This window comes from Alosa alosa, chromosome 14 (assembly GCF_017589495.1).
Source record: "Alosa alosa isolate M-15738 ecotype Scorff River chromosome 14, AALO_Geno_1.1, whole genome shotgun sequence".
Classification (NCBI taxonomy): Eukaryota; Metazoa; Chordata; class Actinopteri; order Clupeiformes; family Clupeidae; genus Alosa; species Alosa alosa.
The window spans coordinates 13588920-13613750 of record NC_063202.1 but is presented as its reverse complement, the minus strand read 5'-3'; the positions used below and the strand labels follow the sequence as shown (position 1 = coordinate 13613750).

At 41.6% G+C, this 24831-nt stretch overlaps 1 protein-coding gene across 1 annotated transcript in view; it reads right to left on the bottom strand.

The window, feature by feature from the left end:
* The window catches only part of gria1a (glutamate receptor, ionotropic, AMPA 1a), an 81532-nt gene that overhangs the window by 26513 nt on the left and 30188 nt on the right, over positions 1–24831 (bottom strand). Inside the window, 5 exon segments of the mRNA XM_048263754.1 lie at positions 2404–2822; positions 4008–4214; positions 8555–8662; positions 10673–10777; positions 23674–23841. Coding sequence (XP_048119711.1) covers positions 2404–2822; positions 4008–4214; positions 8555–8662; positions 10673–10777; positions 23674–23841 — 1007 coding nt within the window.

Here is a 24831-nt window from a genome sequence, read left to right as displayed (position 1 = left end):
GACCAATCCCTTAGCCCTACATTCAGCGATGTAAGTTTTGAACCCATTTTCTAAAAGCCACATGTCTCCCTAACATTCCGACATTGAAATTGTATTTTCCAATGAAACAAATAAAGACAAAATAGCTTTGTTCGTGATCTGTCACTGTCTCCTCAAAGCTCTGGTGCACAGCCACCTGTTCTTAGAGGCTCTAGACTCAGAGATTGTTGATAAACTAACCTATCATTTTTTTTGCTAGAACTAGTAGACTACCACAAAGTTGCTGAACATATGTTATTTCAGGTTTGTTTGCAACAATATATAAGTTTAACCAAAGTTCTTAGCTGCTAGCTAGCTAGCGAACATTCCCATTCACTTTCCGTTTACTGTGCTAACGTTAGCTAGCTAGCTAGCTAGCTCGGTTAACGGTGCAAAATGAAATTATTCATTCCGTGTCCGAAAGATTGTTTCATTGGCATCACACACAAACAATGACTGTAAAATAGTATACAACATTATATGTATATGTTATTATTGCTTATTCAGAGAAAAGTTTATGTTTTGACACGCCTATTTAGGAGTCCGGAACTAGTGCCATTTCGTTCCATTGGTGAATCGTCTTATGATTCATCTTAGTTAACTATAGAATCTTTGCTATTACAGTAACGTTAAACGTTATTACAGTAAGTGCTGTTACCACCAGTTTAAATAACTATTTACTTTTGCGATCATGAACCATTTCATCTAACAACACCACTGGCATCTTTATATGACAGACTCTGAACACAGTAATACATTCAACTAAAAAGATGTTAAAGTAATGGTGTTCACTTCATCATAATGTAATTTGCCGTACATCGCCTATCTTTTTGCCGTCATGTGTCTGCAAATGGCCAGGACGCTAACGTCACCTACAGGAGCCCAGATGACCAATAATAGCCTTGTTAATGAGCTTGCGATTCACAGCTTCACCAAGCGTAAAAAAGCCTTTGAATCTGAAATGAAAACAACGTTTACAAGCATACACATTTACAAAATATTAAGGGTTGCCTAATAATCGTTCGCATATTATTATTTTTTTAAATATTTGAATTATATTCGAATAATGAAGAGTCAAAGCCCTAACACACACACACACACTAGGGGTGTAACGGTACACAGAAGTCACGGTTCGGTTCATACCTCGGTTTGGTACGAGTTCGGTACAATGGAGGGAAAAGCAAAACAAAAATGCAGAAAGCATTTTTTTTTTGTACATGTCTCAGGCTGTACCACCTAGTGTCATACAGTCTCTTCCCTGAGCTATCTGCAACAGCCTGAAGTGTGTAGGATGTAGGCTAAACAGTACAATAAGTACCCAGACTCCATCTGTAACTTGTAAACAAAATAAGACAATCAGCTATAAAACTGAAAATAGGCCTAAAGCATCTCTTATTTCTGAAAGTGCAAATTATATAGAAAAATGATTTATAAAAATCCACTTAATTAAGACCTTCAACATCTGTGTTTAGTTGTATATGGAAGGGTCTACAATTTGCCTCAATATTTTTCATTATGTGTAAAGTAATAATCTAGCCTACTAACTGTGAAAATATCACACTATTTTGCCTTTTTTAAAAAAACTAAATTGCTCCTTTCATTTCATAAACAGACTACAACTAGAAGTCACGTGACTTTGCCCTTTGACATTAACTCACCGTAGCATGGTTTGTTTATTAGCCTGGTTAGCGTTGTCACTTTATTTTACTGTCTATGCACTTAACACTACCAGCTCCTCATGGGAGAAGTTACACGTTACCCCAACATAAAGGTAATTACCACGCGATTTACATAGCTTTCTGTCATTACGAAATCATTTAATTTAAGCCATAGGTTTTGGCCCTATTTGTATGTGTATCCAAAGGCTGCTGAAGCGCAGGGGAAGTTTTTTTCCCCTCATTTCAGTGATTGGTAGCCTACATCATCTGGGTGATGGCTTCGACTCCACCACTCTTTCGCCTGTACTAACGTTACTGTAACTGAAGTTCTCAAACTTGCGATCTTAAAGAGACCAGCGGATCCTCTACAGTAACTCTTGTGGGTCTAACCTTAGTGCTGCTAATGACTGACGGACTCGACCGACGACCTGACAAAAAAAAAAACATAGGCGCCAATCAGAGCTTCAGAGCTAAGGTGAGGCTACATATTAGCATTAGGTGTCGCTAAAGAACTCCCGTAACTCTTGCTACTTAACAGTAATTGCGCATGACATTAATTAATCCGCACACGAGTTTTATGTATTTTTATACCGTGTATTCTCCATGTAAATTCATGCACCGAACCGTGACGCCCGTACCGCTTCGGTTCAATACGAAGACATGAACCGTTACACCCCTAACACACACACACACACACACAGACCTCACACACACTGTATGTGCTGACCTTGGTGAGATGTCGCAGCCTTGCTGCATGAACGCTCCCAGTGAGAACCAAAGCGAGTTGAAGATCCCAAATTCATTACTCTGTTCCTGAGTGGGAGTGGCCTGTGGAACCGACGGGGCGGAGCCTGGTGTCTGGCTGTCCTGTGGCCCCGCCCCCTCATCCATGTCGTCGGCGTGCCACTCGTAGGGACTGAAGCGGCTGACCAGGAAGAGCACCACGCTCACACCGATGTAGGCGAACACGATGCACATCCAGATCTCGTAGGCCAGCGGGTCCAGGAAGGAGAACACGCCCGGCTTGGACTTGGTGGGCTTCTTGATCATGATGGAGATGCCCAGGCTCATGAAGGGCTTGGAGAAGTCAATCACCTCCTCCCTGACCAGTGTAATGGTCAGAGGAGCCACCGCCACATCCGCCTTCTAGAGAGACACACACGTCAGACACACACACACACACATACACACACGCCACACACACACACCAGACACACACATACACATTAGACACACGCGCACACACACACACACACACACAGACGCACACACAGACACACACACACACACCAGACACACACACATCAGACACACGCACACACACACAGGAGGACATGGCACATCACGTCCACCTTAAAGACATGGCACATCACGTTCACCTTAAAAACATGGCACATCACGTCCACCTTAAAGACGTGGCATGGTGGGTATGTACCAACAGACTGCACTTAGATGACGTTTCGCCTGCTACAGGAGCGCTGAATGGCGAACAGGGGAAGTGCTGGACATTGCTGCTCAATGCTCACTGACTCAATGCTCACGACTCAAACTCTACCTGCTCAAAGCTCACTGATTCAACCTCTACCTGCTCAATGCTCACTGACTCAACCTCTACCTGCTCACCGACTCAACCTCTAGCTGCTCAATGCTCACTGACTCAACCTCTACCTGATCACCGACTCAACCTCTACCTGCTCAATGCCCACTGACTCAACCTCTACCTGCTCAATGCTCACTGACTCAACCTCTACCTGCTCACCGACTCAACCTCTACCTGCTCAATGCTCACTGACTCAACCTCTACCTGCTCACCGACTCAACCTCTAGCTGCTCAATGCTCACTGACTCAACCTCTACCTGCTCACCGACTCAACCTCTACCTGCTCACTGACTCAACCTCTACCTGCTCACCGACTCAACCTCTAGCTGCTCAATGCTCACTGACTCAACCTCTAGCTTCGTAACGTCTTATTCTGGCTCGCTGACTCAACCTCTAGCTTTGTAACGTTTCATTCTGGCTCGCTGACTTATTGTTTAGTTGAGACATGTTCAAAGTAAGCAAGTGCGGATATCATTACAGGAAACAAATTTACGATTGGGAATAATTGGAAGAATAGAATACCTCTTACTCACTCGTAATTAATTTCATATTAAATTCTTAATTTGTATTTAATTTCATATTAAATTATTAATTTGTAATTCATTTCATATTAAATTATTTATTTGTATTTAATTTTCAATGGGCTCTCTTAGGCAGTATATGGAATTTGCCACACCAAGCTGAGCAACAAAGTGTGTGTGTGTGTGTGTGTGTGTGTGTGTAAGGCCTACCCCATACACCAGCTCCCCGACCATGCCGTTCCACTGCTTGGTGTCGGGGTCTTTGGCGCCGTACTTGCCGTCGGAGACAATGTGGAGGTCGTAGCGGTAGCCCACGTGCTTAGAGATCTCCGCCGCTAGCTCCACAATGTAGCCCTCGTACCTCTCGTTCCCCTGCAGCTGGTCGTGGTTCTTCTTCAGCATCACATAGGGGGACTCCTGAGAAACACACACACACACAGATACACACACACACAATCACGCACGCACACACACACATACACGTACATACACGCAGACGCTATGAAGACACTATGAAGCTCAATGCTAATACACCAGGCGCTTATGTGTTGCTCTATGAAGCTCAATGCTAATACACCACCTATGTGTTGCTCTATAAAGCTCACTGCTAATAGGCCAAGTGCGTATGTGTTGCTCTATAAAGCTCAATGCTAATTGGCCAAGCGCTTATGTGTTGCTCTAAAAAGCTCAATACTAATAGGCCAAGCCCTTATGTGTTGCTCTATAAAGCTCAATGCTACTACACCATGTATGTGTTGCTCTATAAAGCTCAATGCTAACAGGCCAAGCGCTTATGTATTGCTCTATAAAGCTCAATGATAATACACCAAGTGCTTATGTGTTGCTCTATAAAGCTCTAAGCTAATATACCAAGCGCTTATGTGTTGCTCTATAAAGCTCAATGCTAATATACCAAGCACTTAATGTTTTGCCCTATAAAGCTCACTGCTAATAGGCCAAGCGCTTATGTGTTGCTCTATTAAGCTCAATACTAATAGGCCACTTATGTGTTGCTCTATAAAGCTCAATGCTAATACACCACTTATGTGTTGCTCTATAAAGCTCAATGCTAATAGGCCACTTATATGTTGCTCTATAAAGCTCAATGCTAATACACCAAGCGCTTATGTGTTGCTCTATAAAGCTCAATGCTAATAGGCCACTTATGTGTTGCTCTATAAAGCTTGGCACATGTGTCATTAAGCTCAACATTAATATGCTAACTAGATGTACCGCATAGCGGTACAAAATATGACCGCCGCTGAGTCCTGTACATCCGTTCCGTGAAAATAAATCACACTTCAATTTGTCTCCATATTTTACTCCATCCCCACTCTTGAAACTTTTTGTGTATGCTTGTTTGGCATGCCTGAGAGTGTGTGTGCGGCTGCACAGAAAGTAGCCTACTGGTGCTGAAAAGGTGAATAGATTGTAGAATAGCCAAAGAAGATGTAGCATTGTTATAAAACCTTTAAAATCTCTAAACAATCACAAGTAGGGCAGTTCATCACAGTTCATCCATTGCAACTGGATTGATGAAAGGTCACTTACACCTGTAGGCTACATTGTATTTGGGGAAAGCAAAAGGTATCAGCATAATGTTATTTATTTATTTATTTATAAACAAAAAACATCTCTGTCAGTTCCATGCCGTTTTCAACAGCTATCAAAAACAAAGGTCATTTTTGGATGGATGGATTTTTTGTGAATGTTTCTTCTTCTACATAAGATTTTAGTCATCTTTAGTTCATGTAATACTTTATTGTCAATGCACAAATTAAGTAACAGTAGTCTGAAACGTTATTGTTAATGCACAAATTAAGTAACAGTAGTCTGAAACGAAATGCTGTTTTACATCTAACCAGTGGTGCAAATAACTGACATGTCCAAATGGGCCTTGATGAAATCGCCGCTAGACTGTTCATACACATTTTAACGGGCCAAAGTTGAAGAGCTGTTGTCCGTTATTGTTCGTGCAAATATAGGCTGATTTATGTTCCCTTGCATTGTGTAACTGAGGTCCATGGCTAGTCTGGCTTTCACCAGACCAAGCTCAATCTTTTAAGAAATCAAAAAATAAATAGCGGGCAGATCAGGCTGGGTTCACCCAGCCTAGTCCATAGGCACCGATATTGTTTAATTTTCGATTGAGATATCCACGCTCTGGCTATTCTAAATGCAAAAATGCATCAGGGAGTTATGACAAAACGGTAACTAACAAACTAGATCCTAATAGAAAGCTGTTAGCTTCCCTAAGCTACGGGTAGGCTTATAAGGTAGGCCTATTTACAACATAAATTGTCAATAGGCTATGCTGGCGACACAAATAAAATCTCCTTTGGAAACCAATGGCTTCGCCTTACAGTATCAAGCGGACTTAAACTGCCATATCGTGGCGAAAAGTTGTAATAAAAATTCACGCAGCTCCATGAGTCAAGGAAAGCGAATGAAGTAGCCACTTCTAAATGGGACCCACTACACAGTAGCTTAAGGTGTGTTGCTAAAAGCCATAATGAAATGAAGGTGTCATTGTTTGGATAATTCACACACACACACGTGCTTTTTAATTTCACAGACTACAACTACCAAGCTGGAATCAAAGCACATCGATTCCCCTCTCACACCCTGCACCCTGCGCACTTAAAACAAAATAAACAGGCGTCTCAGTCTCGCATGTATAGGCAAAACTGTATCAGACCCGATTGTAGCGTTGGTAAATCTTCCATTGCACAGAATGATTTTTGTAGCACGTGCAACAAATGACAGTCGAAAGATACAATTACAGTGCTGCTATCAATTTTCTTGGTATAACCACATTTATAGTTTTCTACAAATGCAATCAATCATTTGGCCTCCATCACTCAACCAACGCTAACGGTAACATTACCTAGGTCCTTATTGATATTATAAGATTAACGTACCTGCAGTAAAAACCAAGCATGTCCGATAAACATCCTCAGATTCATTTTGGCTTCAAGAAGAAATGGGAATTACATTTCATGTGAACATCATCCTATCCTTATTAGACGTTCTCTGCGGTAAACTACAGTCCTGTAGGAAGCGTCCATTGTTTTTCCAACCCTCTTTTAACTTCCAACAAAATTACGTCTCACTGCAACGATGCGCCATCTAGTGGACAAACGACTACTTATCGCCAATACTGGAAATGCAGCCATGATGATGATGATGAATATTTATTTTAGCTTTCTTTTAATCCTACTGAATTTGGAATTATGTATTGGCCGTTCTAATACTAATAATAGTATGTGGGTGCATGTGTATATGTGTGCACCGCCATCTACAGGCCAATGAGTGTACCGTCACTAAATGTACACATAACCTAATTTTTTTAGACCCCCCCATGGATGAAATTCTACGAAACTTGGCATACCCCCAGAGAATGCCAGGTCAATCATACACATAAAATTTGGTGCAGTTCTGAACATCTTAACTGAAGATAGGGTCGATTAAAGCAGAATAATATTGCATTTTCATTTTTTACCGGGGGGGTGCAAATCACAAATTAGTGATTATGGGCCAGATTGATGTGGGCCCTTGAGACCAACATACCATAAAAGATTCTTCATCCTCAGTGCCACGGTTCAGGTAGTTATTTAGGAAAAACTGCTTTTTTTGCGGTTCGGGGGGCCCAGCACTGTGGCCCCCGGGGACGAAACAAAATTTTTCCGTAAAAGTCTAGTGGGGCTACATACCCACTAAATTTCATGTGCCCCGGTGGTTCGGTGTCCCGGGTATCGTTGACCAAAAATTCAGGAAAAAAAAAAAACTGACAATCCCTATATGACTATCATATCATAATTAGTGGGTTTGATCCAGCAAGCCCACAGCATGGCTGAAAGCAAGCGCACTATTGTTCTTCTTGAGTTTACTTTATTAGTGGGTTTGATCCAGCAAGCCCACAGCATGGCCCGAACCGGTGTAGGGAGCTTGCTACTTTGAAATGAATGGTGGAATGTTCGCTGGCCCTTGTCGTTTTCTGGCGTTATTCCGCCGGTGTTTTCGTATGCCCCATTGAAATTAATGGCGGAATGTTCAGGATTCTAATTTCGATTATGACATCACAGCTCTAATTGTTTAAGCTTGCACCTGGCAGAGTTCTAAGCCTCATTTTTGTGTTAATTCCGTTTTTCGGCCCCATTGAAATGAATGGCGGAATGTTCAGGATTCTAATTTTGATTATGACATCACAGCTCTAATTGCTTAAGCTTGCACCTGGCAGAGTTCTAAGCCATCTGGCAATGTCTAATGGGCTGGGCTGGGCTGTTTGTACATATGAAGGTGTGTGCATGTAACTTTTGACCCGTATGTCCGATTTTCATAAATGAGGTACCGTTGGAATCCTTGGATGAGGCCGAGTTCTATGCCCCTGATCAAACCCACTCTTGCAGTTCCTCGGAACCGCAATTCTAGTTAATTATGTCTTTGTTCACATTACCAGGCTGAAGTGATTCAAATCTGATCATGTGACACAGAGTTGATGTTTTAATGACAAAGAAATGTGATGTTTTTAAATGATATTCCTGTCACTTTCAAATGTGGTTCTAGATCAGATGTATTTATCTGATTTGAGGCATTGCAATATCAATGAAAACATTCACATCAGAATTCCTGTATTTTTGCCTATTTGCAATAACCCAGTCTATAAGCAACACAACCCTAATCCTTTATGTGTGTGTGTGTGTGCGTGCATGTGTGTTTGTGTATGTGTTTATACAAAAGAGAAAAGAGGCCCATACAAGAATGGTGGTGACAATGTAACTCCGATTCTGAAGACCGTTGGTCTCGTTGGTGCCAGGAGGAAAGGACGTAGGAACAAACTTCTCATTCTCATTCCAGTAGCCCACCTGCAAAGCATGCACGCACGCACACACACACACACACACACACACACACAAATTATATAAACACAGCAAATACATTCACATATATAAAGACATACCAACATCTTGGTTTATAAACACACAATGCACACAAACACATGCAAACACAAACAAACACACTGTTTTTCATTCCCTCTTGTTATCCGAGAACCATTCAAGATGACTATTTCATGAAGCTGATTACAATGACGCCAAGTGCAAAGCAGTTAGTCTTCTTGCGTAGCCATTTGGATTTGATCATGGGGCATGTCTTAACCTTAGTGCAGCATTTGACACTGTTGAATAATGTATTGTGCGCCGGTAAATATGTAAATATCGGAAAATAAGTCCAGACAGGGCGAACAGACCCCCGATGCACAGAGGTAATTATATAGTTTTAACAGACCTCCGAACGTTGGGCATGGTAATTATATAGTTTTAACAGAACTTTGAATGTTGGGAATGGAACTGCAGCACTCTGAAGAGCTGTGTTACATATTAACATATTACTACACAAACTAGAACACTGCATAGGATTTACAGGTATAGTTATCAATTGGCTCAAACCCTATCTACAAGAAAGGAGCATCTTTTCTGCCATCGGCAACTGTACCTCAACACCAAGGCCCTTGACCTGTGGTGTTCCCCAGGGGTCGATCTTGGGGCTACTATTATTCAACCTTTATACAGTAGCCTACTACTCTAACTAACTGATCACATGTACTTCCTGTTATGGGCGGTGGTAGCGTAGTGATCTAGCTAGCCTAGCATGCAGTAGTCTGAAAAGTTCAATTTCCAGCTTCCACTGTTCCACCAGTAAATGGAAGCTACTTTGAAGAATCTGATACATGAAACATACTTAGTTTTTTTAGCACTTAGTTTTTTTTGCAAAGTATCCTCCATCATAACTGCTTTGCATGACTGCTTTGCACATGAAAGCTACTATCAGGAGGGTTAGGGGAGTGTATGTGTGTGTGTGTGTGTGTGTGTGAGGTGCGATTACAAGTCAGGGTTCCCACTCTATGTGACTTTTCCCTGACTTTCCCTGACAAAAAAATATGAATTTCCATGACTAACTATATAATGAAGGGTACAATATACTGACCACGCACACACACACACCGACACAGTGCGTTTGTGTAGTCTGAGTGCACACCAAAGTTGCATGGCACCAGTTGTACGGGTGGCCAGTTCTCCACTGAGGCTGTTTTGTTATTCAGCTCCGTAAGTGTGTGTGTGTGTATGTGTGTGGGATCTCACTGGTAGAAGGGGTAGGGTAGGGGCTGCATACTGGTGTGTGTGTGTGTCTGTGAGGCTGTGTTGTTATTCAGCTCTGTAAATGTGTGTGTGTGTGTGTTTATGTGTGTGTGTGTGAGGCTGTGTTGTTATTCAGCTCTGTAAGTGTGTGTGTGTGAGAGAGGCTGTGTTGTTATTCAGCTCCGTAGAAGCACATTAAAGAAGATGGATATTGGCAAAAAGATGTTGTACTTTGGCACCCTCTCATGGCCAGTTGTAGTATGTGTTCCTCCTACTCTCCCACTGGAACACTGTCCAAGGTAACCATGGTTTCATTCTAAAACCCAGACACTATGAAAACTCACAAACACACATTTACAAACGCACACAAACATGTTTACGAATGCACACAAACATGTTTACAGAAACATTGACACACATGCTTACAAGCACAAACACATGTTCACACACACACACACACACACACACACACACACACACACACAGACAATTGTATCTAGCAGTAAGTATGTAAACGTCACTCTCGACGCCTTAAGAAACATGCTAGTGACAAACACTAGCACCCTAGCTTCAGCTTAAATGCTAACACGCTGCCTCCCAACCACACACACACACATACCGCCTCCCAACCTGAGCTGTACACACACACACACACACACACACACACTGCCTTCTAACCTGAGCTGCACACACACACACACACAAACACACGTACGTGCACACACACACTGGTCTTACCTTCTTGGGTCCTGCTGTTCTCAGCTCCATCACCCCCAGCGTGTAGTTGATCCGGCGGCCCTTCTCATCAAACTGGATGTGACCTGTTAGCCCATCAATACGGACCTGTAAAACACACACACACACACACACACAAGAACCATGTTAGCCCCTCAATACGAACCTTTGAGCCACACACACACGCACACACAATAGAACCCTGTTAGCCCATCAATACGGACCTGTAAACCACACACACACACACACACAATAGAACCATGTTAGCCCCTCAATACAAACCTTTGAGCCACACACACAACCACACACAAGAACCCTGTTAGCCCATTAATATGGACCTGTAAAACACACACACACACACACAGAAACAGAGAGACACATACACACACACACACACACTGTCTTAGGATTTGCCTCTGCTTGGAGAACCTCCGATAATTTGTCATCTCTTTTTAAGGTTGTGTACAAGGTCATTACAAGGTTCTACTTTGACTGTCAAATTATTTGCATCCAAATGTGTCTAGTGATTTTAGCAAAGAATCTCTAACTGAGAGAGAAAGAAAGAGAGAGAGAGAGTGTGTGTGTGTGCGTGAATGTAGAATTACTAACTGAGAGAGAGTGAATGTAGAGTCTAACTGGCTGATGGGTTCCCCTCTTCTAAGTTGGGTTCTGCTCAAGGTTTCTTCTCGTTGGGTGTGTATCGTGTATCTGTAAGTGTGTATGTGTGTGTATCTGTAAGTGTGTGTGTGTGTGTGTCTGTGTGTGTGTGTGTGTGTGTGTGAATGTGTGTGTGTGTGTGTGAGAAAGAGAGGTTGTGTATCTGTAAGTTTGTGTGTGTATCTGTAAGTGTGTGTGTGTGTGAGAGAGGGAGAGCTCTGAGCAGTCATATCATATGTGTCATCACACTCTGGGGATTTCAGCTCTTTTCACAGATGATTAACTTTACACAATGTCCTAGCCTGGGTTGGTGTGTGTGTGTGTGTGTGAGAGAGAGAGAGAGAGAGAGAGTGTGTGTGTGGAGAGTATGTGTGTGTTTGTGTGGGTGTGTGTGTGTGTGTATGTGAGAGAGAGAGTGTGTGTGTGTGTGTGGGGGTGCCTGTGAATGACTGTGTGTGTGTGTGAGTGAGCAATATTAAGAGTATCTGGTATGTTCGCACCATTTCCACACTTAGGGATGCAGTAAGGAGATCTCACCTGAAACTAGCAATGAGCTAATAAGCTAGCGAGCTAACAAGCTAATGAGCAAATAAACCTTCAGAAGACGTTCTAGGGTTGTCCTCTAAAGCAGTGGTTCTTAACTGGTCTAGCTTTGGGACCCACAATTTCCCATGTTCATTAAGTCGCGACCCACATATTTTTTTAGCGATCAAGCCAACGGATACGGTGAGCTACATGCTAAGACACACAAAGTGCCTGTATACCTACTTGTTTGGAACATGCGGATGTTTGGCATTACATTTGTAAAGTCTTAAGCTCCTGATGTCATCTTTCAAAATAATAACCTACAGTAGGAACTTTAAAAACAGCTCTTAGCTGCAGAAAAAGACGCCCGAGGTCACGTTTTAAAAGAAGCCGAGGACTTTTTTGAAAACACGGTCTTCTCCATAGGATTATAATGTAAAAAGGATGCCGGCAGCTGTGTTTAAACATAGCCTTAGGGAACATTCCCTGATGGTTATATTAAGGATACATTTTCTAAACGAATGTTCCCAGAACGTTCCCTTGAGGGCTTAATGCTTATTTTTGTCAAACCATAAAACCTCCTTTAGGGAACGTTCCCTGAAGGATTTATTAAGGTCGCATTTTTGCATCATATCATCAGTGGAGTCTAAGGAGGAGCTTTCATCGTGTCATAATGGCTGATTTTGTCATCGTATCATAACGGGGCTGATTTTGTCATCGTGTCATAACGGTGCTGATTTTGTCATTGTGTCATAACGGCTGATTTTGTGGTGCGTGTGCACGTGTGAGAATGAGCGAGGGGTTGTCGTGTGGTGTGGTTGCTGGGCAACGGTATACTTTTGTTAGTTCGACTCATACAGTAAAGGTATATATATATATTTGGGGCTGAGCAATTTACAGAAATATGTGGTGTGTGCCTTACAGAAATAAATGCCATTTTTTTATTTAGTGAAATATTTAGCAGCCTTTCTGCGCTCCATATTTCTGACACGAACTGATCTGACCTGACTTGACCTGAGCTTGCATGTTAGCCTGTGTGTGCACTCATGATGATTCTCTACAGCAACTTTGTACTGCATTGCAATGAACAAAGTAAAGGCAAAAAGTGTTTCTTTGTCGAACAAATTGGGATGCAATGTGAGCCTTGAATCAAAACCGAACATGCTTTGCCATAGAGAAACACATGATAGCGTTGGATTATGAACATGCTTTGCCATAGAGAAACACATGATAGCGTTGGATTATGAACATGACGTGGGGTAAGTCGAGCTATATGAAGTTATTATTTAGCTGTCATTTCGTCTGTTTTATAACCCAGGTTGCACTTGGTATCAAATGATAGCTCTGTGTCTCCTCTCTCCTCTGACATGCGTGCCATATCTATGCGATCACGGTTTTGCATGTAATTCAAACGAGAGTAATGGGTGCGCAGGTGAACGCAGAGCAGTATAGACCAGCCTTTCTCAAACTTCTTTGACCTGAGGCCCGGGCATGGCAGACTTTGGGGTCATAGGGCCCACCTACACGTACCCCCCCCCCCACACACACACACATCAAATTATCATGATGATTATCATTATCACAATTATTATGACCGCCGCGCAGCGAAGCTCCCGGGACACTGAAAGACCGGGGTACACAAAACTTGGTGGGCATGTACCCCCACATGGATAGCATGGAACCGTCATTCTTCGTTTTGATCTGTAGCCCCCCCCCGCTGGACTGGACCCCGAAAAGGAGGGTAGGGCAGACACAGTTCTCTGTGAATATCTTGAGAACTGTAGGGCCTAGGATGACCAATTTTTTCCGTATGTTTGCCTCTAGGGGTCATGTTAACCCATTCCATGTGCACACATGTGCATAAACAGATACACACGCACACACATACATTTACAGTAATCATACGTATGACACATACTCACACAGTAGACATATAATGCGATGCATGCACATGCACAAACACACATACGCAGGCAAACACACAAAGCACACACACACACACACACACACACACACATAAACATAAATTTGTACACGCACACATGCACACAATTCAAGAATTTTTCCGTCATCTACTCCCTGAATTTTTGGTCATTGATACCCGGGACACCGAACCACCGGGGTACATGAAATTTGGTGGGTATGTAGCCCCACTAGACTTTTACGGAAAAATTTCATTTCATTTTCATTTCAATTTCACTGTACATGGCCTGTACATGGCCTGTAAATGGCGGTGCACACATATACACATGCACACACACAGGCACCCACATACTATCGGTATTAGAACGGCCGATACATAATTACAAATTCAGTAGGATTAAAAGAAAGCCAAAATAAATATTCATCATCATCATGGCTGCATTTTCAGTATTGGCGAAGTAGTCGTTTGTCCACTAGATGGCGATCGTTGCAGTGAGGCGTAATTTTGTTGGAAGTTAAAAGTGGGTTGGAAAAACAATGGACGCTTCATACAAGGACAGTAATTTCCGCAGCTTAACATCTAATAAGGATAGGACGATGTTCACATGAAGTGTAATTCCCATTTCTTCTTGAAGCGAAATAAATCTGAGGATGTTTATCGGACATGCTTGGTTTTACTGCAGGAATGCGTTAATCTTGTAATATCAACAAGGATCTAGGTAATGTTACCGTTAGCGTTGGTTGAGTGATGGAGGCATTTGATTTATTGCATTTGTAGAAAACTATAAATGCGGTTATACCAAGCAAATGCATAGCAGCACTGTTTGTATCTTTCGACTGTCATTTATTGCGTGCTACAAAAATCATTCTGTGCAATGGAAGATTTACCAACGTTATAACCGGTCTGATACAGTTTTGCCTATACATCGTGAGACTGAGACGCCTGTTTATTTTGTTTTAAGTGCGTGCAGGGTGTGAGAGGGGAATCGATGTGCTTTGATTACAGCTTGGTAGTTGTAGTCTGTGAAATTAAAAAAGCACGTGTGTGTGAAGTATCCAAACAATGACACCTTCATTTCATTATGGCTGCTTTAGCAAAACACCTTAAGCTACTGTGTAGTGGGTCCCATTTAGAAGTGGCTACTTCATTCCCGCTTTCCTTGACTCATGGAGCTGCGTGAATGTTATTACACCTTTTCGCCCCGCGATATGACAGTTTAAGTCCCGCTTGATACTGTAAGGCGTAAGCCATTGGTTTCAAAGGAGATTTTATTTGTGTAAGCCAGCATAGCCTATTGACAATATATGTTGTAAATAGGCCTACCTTATAATCCTACCTGTAGCTTAGGGAAGCTAACAGCTTTCTATTAGGATCTAGTTTGTTAGTTACCGTTTTGTCATAACTCCCTGATGCATTTTTGCATTTAGAATAGCCAGAGCGTGTATATCTCAATCGGAAAATTAAACAATATCGGTGCCTATGGACTAGGCTGGGTGAACCCAGCCTGATCTGCCCGCTATTTATTTTTTTTGATTTCTTAAAAGATTGAGCTTGGTCTGATGAAAGCCAGACTAGCCATGGACCTCAGTTAAACAATGCAAGAGAACATGAATCAGCCTATATTTGCACTAACAATAACGGACAAAAGCTCTTCAACTTTGGCCCGTTAAAATGTGTATGAACAGTCTAGCGGACGCATTTCATCAAGGCCCATTTGGACATGTCAGTTATTTGCACCACTGGTTAGATGTAAAACAGCATTTCGTTTCAGACTAGGCTACTGTTACTTAATTTGTGCATTAACAATAACGTTTCAGACTACTGTTACTTAATTTGTGCATTGACAATAAAGTATTACATGAACTAAAGATTACTAAAATCTTATGTAGAAGAAGAAACATTCACAAAAAATCCATCCATCCAAAAATGACCTTTGTTTTTGATAGCTGTTGAAAACGGCATGGAACTGACAGAGATGTTTTTGTTTAAAAATACATAAAAAAAATTTTTAAAAAATAAATAAATAACATTATGCTGATACCTTTTGCTTTTCCCAAATACAATGTAGCCTACAGGTGTAAGTGACCTTTCATCAATCCAGTTGCAATGGATGAACTGTGATGAACTGCCCTACTTGTGATTGTTTAGAGATTTTAAAGGTTTTATAACAATGCTACATCTTCTTTGGCTATTCTACAATCTATTCACCTTTTCAGCACCAGTAGGCTACTTTCTGTGCAGCCGCACACACACACTCAGGCATGCCAAACAAGCATACACAAAAGTTTCAAGAGTGGGGGATGGAGTAAAATATGGAGACAAATTGAAGTGGGATTTATTTTCGCGGAACAGATGTACAGGACTGAGCGGCGGTCATATTTTGTACCGCTATGCGGTACATCTAGTTATTATGCTATATTGTTAAACATGCACTTTCACTTCAAAGCAGTCAATGTTTAAAGTGCTAACATTGTTCACAAAACGTTTGTGAAAACATGGACATCAGAGGACTGCTTTACTAATGTATGATATAATAATTACAATAGTTAAGTTAATTGCTTTTGCATGGTTGCATGATGCTTGCATGAGAAATACTTCTCAAAACAACAGCAACTATATGGGTGCTATTGTTTTGGAATGTTTCCCTCATGTAAGCAATGCATCATACACTGGTAGGCAAATGGAGAAAAAATGTACATGCTTTTTAAAGAAATTTAATTTGAATGCCTGAATGTAAGGATTCAGGAAACATAATACCAGCTTTTGTGTATGGTAAATTTTTGTGGAGCAGATAAGCGTAAATCTCTGGTCTGGAGATCTTTAATAGGAAGACTAATAAGGCTGTAAGGATCCTAATTGTGGGCCTACTGTCACATGTCTACAGGAGCAGTTAACTGTAGGGACAGGTCATCTAACAAACGGACAACCACCTTAACCAGGCACAAGTGCAAGTGAATCTAGCTAAAAGGACAGCTGAGATTCTGGCCAGCTCCACCACACGTCCCGCCCAGTATGCCAACACTTGGTGGGAATGGGTGTTCAGAGGATGTGTCATCGCCAGTGCCCTGATCTTCACCATCACTCTACTCCAGTGCTGCTACTTCAGCCACCTCATCCGTTCACTACAGAGAGATACACATGCAGCCCTGCTACTTGGAAAACTACAACCATCAGCCCCACAAAGACTTTGAACCAAAGGACTCTATCTGGTAACCCCACTAGGTCCAACCCTAAGATGACCCAGAGGGGTCAAAGGGGGGCCTGTAATGAGAGATGAGTCATCTAACAAACTAATGAGAGTAGAGTGATGGCTACAATATCTTTTGGCCACGCTATATTCAAATTTGACTATACTCAGAGGCCTACTCAATGCTAGACAGTGTATTACACAGTCACTGCTCTGTTTCTGTGGAAATTGCAAGAATCCACATAGCTCTATTAAATGCCGTTAAATAATTAAATAGCCTTCCGACAGGTTGAAGCGGAGCTTTGCTACAGTACCAACGTTATCGGGTAGTTTCGGTTTCTGTCGCCCGCACGCATGCATTGAATAAACGCTCATACCACTACTTAATTGTACTGCTCTATGTCTAATGACATCGAATTAGCAAGTATTTCCTCCTGATTGCAGAAACATTTGTTTTCTTTTTCTGTCGGTCCGCGGTTCCTTGATCAATTGCGCAGCAAATTATCACACGAAGCACCGGGCCTAATTTCACTCCACGGCTCCGCGGACCAGCAGTCTCCACGTTGCGGACCGGTGCCGGTCCGCGGCCCATAGTTTGAGAAACGCTGGTATAGACTGTAAATATGATACAATTTAATTTAATTTCATGATTTTTTAAAATTTGAATGTTGGAAAGCCCCAGTTCTGCTCTGTCACGCTATAAAGCTCTCATCTTGCTGCAACTAATAGTTGCGGAGCAATGTAACAGAGAAGAATGGGTGTGTTTTTTGACGCAATTTGCGTCAATCGGGCTCTAAGTCAAGTCAAGTCAAGTAAACAGGAATAGTTGATAAAAGCACAGAAGGGCAATAGTCAAAGAATACACACTACCAGTTCCTATCAGAGTAGGGGAGTTCCCTCAGAGCAGGGGCATTCCCTCGCTACCTTCAACACACTACCAGTTCCTATCAGAGCAGGGGCGTTCCCTCGCTACCTTCAACACACTACCAGTGCCTATCAGAGCAGGGGCGTTCCCTCCCTACCTTCAACACACTACCAGTTCCTATCAGAGCAGGGGCGTTCCCTCGCTACCAGTTCCTATCAGAGCAGGGGCGTTCCCTCGCTACCAATTCCTACTAGATTAGGGGCGTTCCCTCTCTACCTTCATAAAACTTTGAATCAGCACTTCCCACTTGACTTTAGTGCTGCCACTTGATTCTGTGCGAGTGGTGCTTATTGCTGCTCTAACGGTACAGTACGTGTCCGGTACGTGTCCGAAGTTGGGCCATGCTAAACTTTATGCAATGAAAGTGGTGAACGTGAGGTGACTAGCCAATGAAAGTACATCTTTGATAAACAAGTTTTTTCCTTTGCTCTAGTCAAGCTGGAACAATAGCCGGCCAGAAAGAATTGTTCCACCTGATAATCGTGTTGGTTTAATGAAAATATAGTAACTTATAAGTTCGCTACTGCACCCTATCAAAAAGACCTTGTTGGTGACGAACCAAGACAGAAAGGTGCTTTGGAGGAACATGTCAGTGATATTTGTGAGTGTTTCAATAAAAGATGTTAAAATTCCTTGCAATGGTTAATATTACGTGTTAAAGGAGAAATCCGGCCGATTTTTACATGGATCTTGATTGCTACACGTTGCCGAGTACTGTCGATAGGAAAAACAACAACCAAAATCGTTGCTACCAAACTGGTGTAGCTGCAGCTAATGGCCAGTACTCCCATTAAGCTACAATGCTAGTTCTGGGGGCATCATCTTAACGTGCCTTTTTTGCCTCTTAACCCAGAGTAAACCAGTTAAATCTCCTACCTGTACCACAACAACCGCAAAATTCCCTCGCAGCTCATATTACCGCAACACTAAAACTACCACTTCTCTTTCAAACAAATCATTTTTAGTCAATGATTTTATCTGCACACACAACCTTGATTTTCTACTTTTAACTGAGACATGGTTAGATCAAGCAAACAGTGCTACTACCCTCGTCGAATCAGCCCCCCCAAATTTCAGCTTTCTAAGTGCTTGTAGAACAAATAAAAGGGGAGGGGGATAGACACAATATTCAAAAAATCTTTTCAGTGCAATCAATCATCATTGGGTGACTTTGTATCATTTGAATACCTGTGTGCACTCATTAAATCTTCTCCTCAGATTTTACTACTGACTATTTACAGGTCTCCAAAACAATCAGCTAAAGTATTTCTTGAAGAGTTAGGTGAACTGTTGTCAACTATCTGCATAGAGTTTGACTGTCTTATTATATCAGTATGGTCTTATTGTTATGACTTATTAGCTAACCTTTTCTTTGTTCAGCACTTTGAACCCTGTTGTTTTTAAATGTGCTATACAAATAAATTACTTGACTTGACTTAAAGACCTAGCCTTATCCGATCATTTCTGTGTGTTCTTTAATGGGTCTATGTCACCACACACTCAGAACAGATCTATGATAGTAAAAAGGAGACTCATAAATGAACAAACAAGTGCTCTCTTTGAGCAAGCGCTCTTACAGACATCTAGTGAACTCTCAGAATCAGTAGATGATCTGTTGAATCATTTTAACTTAAAAATGGCTAATATTATGGATGATATTGCTCCATTAAAATTCAAGACAGTTAAGGACAAGCAGAAAGCACCATGGAAACGAAATCCCGCGGTTAAAATCCTAAAAAGAGAATGTAGGAAGACCGAAAGAAAATGGCGCAAAAACAAACTTCAGATCCACTATGAAATCCAAGACATGCTCTGCATATATAATTCTGAAATATGCAAAGCAAGACAGTCTTTCTTCTCAAATATCATCAGTAGAAGTACAAATAACTCTCCCATACTATTTTCAACTGTGGAGAAGTTAACAAACCCCACAATTAGCACCTGAACTTGTCTCAACTAATACATGCAATGAGTTGGGATCTTTTTTCAAAGGCAAAATTGATAAAATCAGACTGAACATATCTTCTCAACAGCTTACTCAACATCTGGAACGTCCAGCCTCAAGGGAAGGGGAACTTACTGTAACTTGATGTCAGAGTTTGATAGACTATGAAACTCTTGTAAAAACTGTCCAGAACCTCAACTTCTGCTTGCTTATAAATCACTAAATGGAATGGGACAAAATTACCTAGCAGACATGCTTCAGCAGTACACACCTTCAAGACCTCTCAGGTCTCAGGAGAAATACTTGTTAGTAAAACCTACTGTTGCTAAACATGGTAAAGCAGCGTTTAGTTGCTATGCAGTTCAGCTCTGGAACCAACTAGTGATAGGCGTTGGAGGACCACGGGCCGAGTTTTGAGAGCTTGATCGGACAGGCCGTTATTTGCCATATTTGCCATCATAAAATAATGAGTAGAGTAAGGGCCTGCTGGGATTCCGATTTGCGTTAGAACAGCGTTGAGCTGCGTTTGAAACCAGAAGCGAGTAACGGAGCGTCCATAGTCTGGAGGGGGTCTAGTCATGCGATGGAAAAAATAATTAGCCAAAATTGTATAGGGCTGCAGGAGAGAGTAGATGTTGTTGTACACAATTGTGAAGTTCAACATCTAATGCACCCCAATTTTTAGCAATAAAGGCGGTAGCTATAACGGCAAGGGAAGTAGTGAGCAGCAACAAATTATTAGAGAGGATTCCGAGGAACAGAGCAGAGCTACACGCTGGTGTAGGTGCTCCAAGGGTCAGCTAGGGAAGGGCTTTAATATGCTGGCACTCTCTGAACACAGAGGAAGGTGAAAAACTCCCAGAAATTTAAAGGAGAAAATTTCCTTTCCTTGCCGGCATTGAGTTAGGGTAAAGCCATGCTCCCTTAAATACATTGATAGATAGATACTTTATTGATCCCCAGAGGAAATTCAAGGTCACAGTAGCATACAGACAACACACACACACACATTCACTAACAGCAGAAAGTAATTAAAAGTATATAATATAAAAAAACACAACTAAGCAATAAGGACAGTAGAAGATAAATATATACTAAATACTAAATATACTAAAATACAAATTATACTAAATAACACTTAATCTAAATCAATTCTAAAAAAATAGTATCCACATAGTGGGTGATTAATCAATCAAGATGCGCTTGCAATGACTGAGGCAGGGGCTGAGCCTGTGATTCTTTGTGCATAAGGTAAGGTTGCTCAGCACCCGGGGTAGGCTAAGAGAAAAGTAGGGAGGGTTGATTAGCTGGAAAAGAGAAAGAGTTGTGCGGTGGCTATCGCTGTTATTAGAAACAGGCGAGCAATTGGATGCCCGAGAAGGCGCTGGGGAAGCCAATCTGCGCGACCAACGACTTGGCTCCTAGCTTGACCAAACGCGTCTTGCAAGTGGAGTGACGCCGATCCTGCAACTTCGGCAGGTAGAGGCAGACTGCAAATAAATAACCTGTCTGATTGAAGGAGGCGAATAAATAACCTGTCTGATTGAAGGAGGCGTGGCAAATTCCGTCATGCTCCTCCCGAACTTCCGTTTGTAAACGCCATTTATCACATTGCACTTTTCTGCTTTTTTGCAACGCAAACTGCATTTCGTTGGCTTTGTACTTGTACTCTGCACATTGACAATAAAGTTAAATCTAATCTAATCTAATCCAAATGTAAATATGTGTGTATGTGCATAAGGACTAAATGTATGTGTGTGTGTGTGTGTGTGTATGTGCATAGGGACTAAATGTATGTGTGTGTGTATGTGTGTATGTGCATAAGGACTAAATATATGTGTGTGTGTATGTGCATAAGGACTAAATGTATGTGTGTGTGTATGTGTGTGTGTATGTGCATAAGGACTAAATGTATGTATTTACTACATAAACTAAAGTTGCATTTAGCCTATTCACAGCAGTAGACCTGCATCACTGTATGAAACATTACAAAAACATGAAACATGACATATTACATAGAACTGTAAATCATCTGATCATCTAATATTTACAGATATCTAGGCTATATTTAACATTTATTTTATATTTGACCTGTTGTGAAATCATGTATTAAACAATTTAAGCACAGCTCAGCTTTAAGAAACTCAAATAGCCTAGATGCATGCTTAGCATTTTGTGATCATTAAGGCTACTTTCACAAACTCTCTTAGTTTTCCTCTGATTTTAATATTTACCGATATCTAGGCGATACATTTATTCTGTATTTGGCCCGTTATGAAATCATGTAGAACAATTTAAACACATTGTAAAACTTAAAGCCCAAATTTGGAGACAGCCATGCATTTGCAAATTCAAAACTGTATTACTCTGAAACGGCTAACTGTACAGGGGACTGCTTTACACTTCGGTTCAGTTCGGTAAGGTCTGCTGTTTATTCTGATATATGGTTTGTCATGTGTTGAACGAAGGGTTCGTGAAGTATTCCACCGAGATGAATGGGTAGGGAGATGGGCGCAGAACCTTAAGTAGAATTTATGATTAAATTGAATTATATTATTTACTTTTCTCGCGAACTGTTCAACACAGCAATTAGCGGCTAACATCGTTTAAAAGCTGAGAAAAAGCTCTTTCATGCGATGTGATACTTGTGATGTCTGTATGATGAATAGGCTACTTTGCGAGTAATTCAACTGAGAAGAATGGGTGAATTTGGACGCACTTTCTTTCTTGCCGTGCGCTGTCACTTTCTCCACTGCGTAAAAGACTAAATTAATTTGCGCTGTGAATGCTAAGAATATTTTGACAGGCCATAGGCTAAATAAAAAATCACTATTAGTCGGACGCAAAGCAGTATATTGAAAGAAGGGGGCACCAAGGCCATCGTGGCCTGTAAACCTCTGATTTTCAAAGGGGCATCACGGCCAACGCAAGGTGCAAGGGGCCATGGCCGTCATGGCCGCCGTGAAATTCCTACCCTGTGTATGTGCATAAGGAGTCCTAAGGGCTAAATGTATGTGTGTATACATGTGTGTATGTGTGTGTGCATAGGGACTACATGTATGTGTGTGTGTGTGTGTGTGTATGTGCATAGGGACTAAATGTATGTGTGTGTGTCTGTGTATGTGTGTATATGTGCATAGGGACTAAACGTATGTGTGTGTGTGTGTGTGTGTGTATGTGCATAGGGACTAAATGTATGTGTGTGTGTATGTGTGTGTATGTGCATAGGGACTAAACGTATGTGTGTGTGTGTGTGTGTGTGTATGTGCATAGGGACTAAATGTATGTGTGTGTGTATGTGTGTGTATGTGCATAGGGACTAAACGTATGTGTGTCAGGCAAAATTCCAGAATTGAATTGAAACTGGCTCTTAAATTCCAATTCAATTCTTGAATTTCACTTGCATTTCAATTGAGGTAGCAAACAGGAAGCAGAATTGCAATTCGAATTGTGCACAACCCTGATGTGTGTGTGTGTGTGTGTGTGTGTGTGTGTATGTGTGTATATGTGCATAGGGACTAAACGTATGTGTGTGTGTCTGTGTATGTGTGTGTATGTGCATTGGGACTAAACGTATGTGTGTGTGTGTGTGTGTGTATGTGCATAGGGACTAAATGTATGTGTGTATGTGCATAAGGACTAAACAGCACCTGTGTCTGTGTGTCCTCTGATGGATGCGAGAGTGTGTGTGAGTGTGTGTATATATATTGAAGTGAAAGTGTATACATGTGTAGATGATAATTGAAAGTGTATGTGTGTGTGTATTAGAATTGATAGTGTGTGTATGTGTGTGTGTGATAATTCAAATTGTATGTATGTGTGTGTGTGTGTGAGTGTGTACCTGCTGTAGGGCTCTCTGGATGTCGATGCCCTGGCCCCAGGGTGCAGGAGGATTTGCCAGACACTCTCCTGCGTTGCCACGGCGAGAGATGTCTATTCGCTGTCGTCTGAGATTCTGGAACGCTGTTGCCATGACTTTCACCCCGTCATATGTCAGTGCTCCTGTGTACTACACACACACACACACACACACACACACACACACAGATTAACACACATACACACACACAGACACACACAGATTAACACACGTACACACACACAGATTAACACACGTATACACATACAGAGACAAACACAAACACAAACACACACATACACACACATTTAAATAAACACACATATACACAGACAAACACAACACACACACACACACACATTCACATACACGTTCGCAATTGCACGTAAATCAGGCTGTCAGTCTATATCAGAGTGTAAGTCCAATCATCTATGGCAGTCAGGTTTGGGTTAGGTTAGCAGTCAGGTTTGGGTTAGGATTAGCAGTTAGGTTTGGGTTAGGTTAGCAGTCAGGTTTGGGTTAGGGTTAGCAGTCAGGTTTGGGTTAGGGCTAGCAGTCATGTTAGGGTTAGACGAGAGGAGGAGAGGAGAAAGGAGGAGGAGCTAAGGGAAGGGGGAGGGGGCGAGGGCCAAATCACTTCCTTTGGGAAAGAAAGACTACACTCGTGACAAGTTTTGGATAACTTTTCCCACCCTGTTATAGTTTACAGAAGTGTACTACAACGGCAAAATGCCCTGCACCTTATAGTCCTTAACACTTTAAAAACAGATTAGTGTACTATAGCTGCATTCAGGTTATGCCACTGATGCCAGTATTTTACATGAATACATAAAAATGTTAAAATGTGTTAAGCAGTCATGTTAGGGTTAGCAGTCAGGTTTGGGTTAGGTTAGGGGAACAAGCTCTGGCTACTGAAAAGTAGCCAGAATGCACTGGCACACAAATCTTTGAATCTCCCAAGTGGCTTATGGGCTCAGAAAGAGGTAAGTGTATGTACCGGTATTTGTGTTGTACATCCCTATAAATAATTTCCAGTATGTTGACTAATGTGTGTTTTCTCTTTTGCAGGTACCCAAATAGGTTTTTCCTGTGTGTTAACTAATGTGTATTCTCTCTTTTTTTCAGGTTAGCAGTCATGTT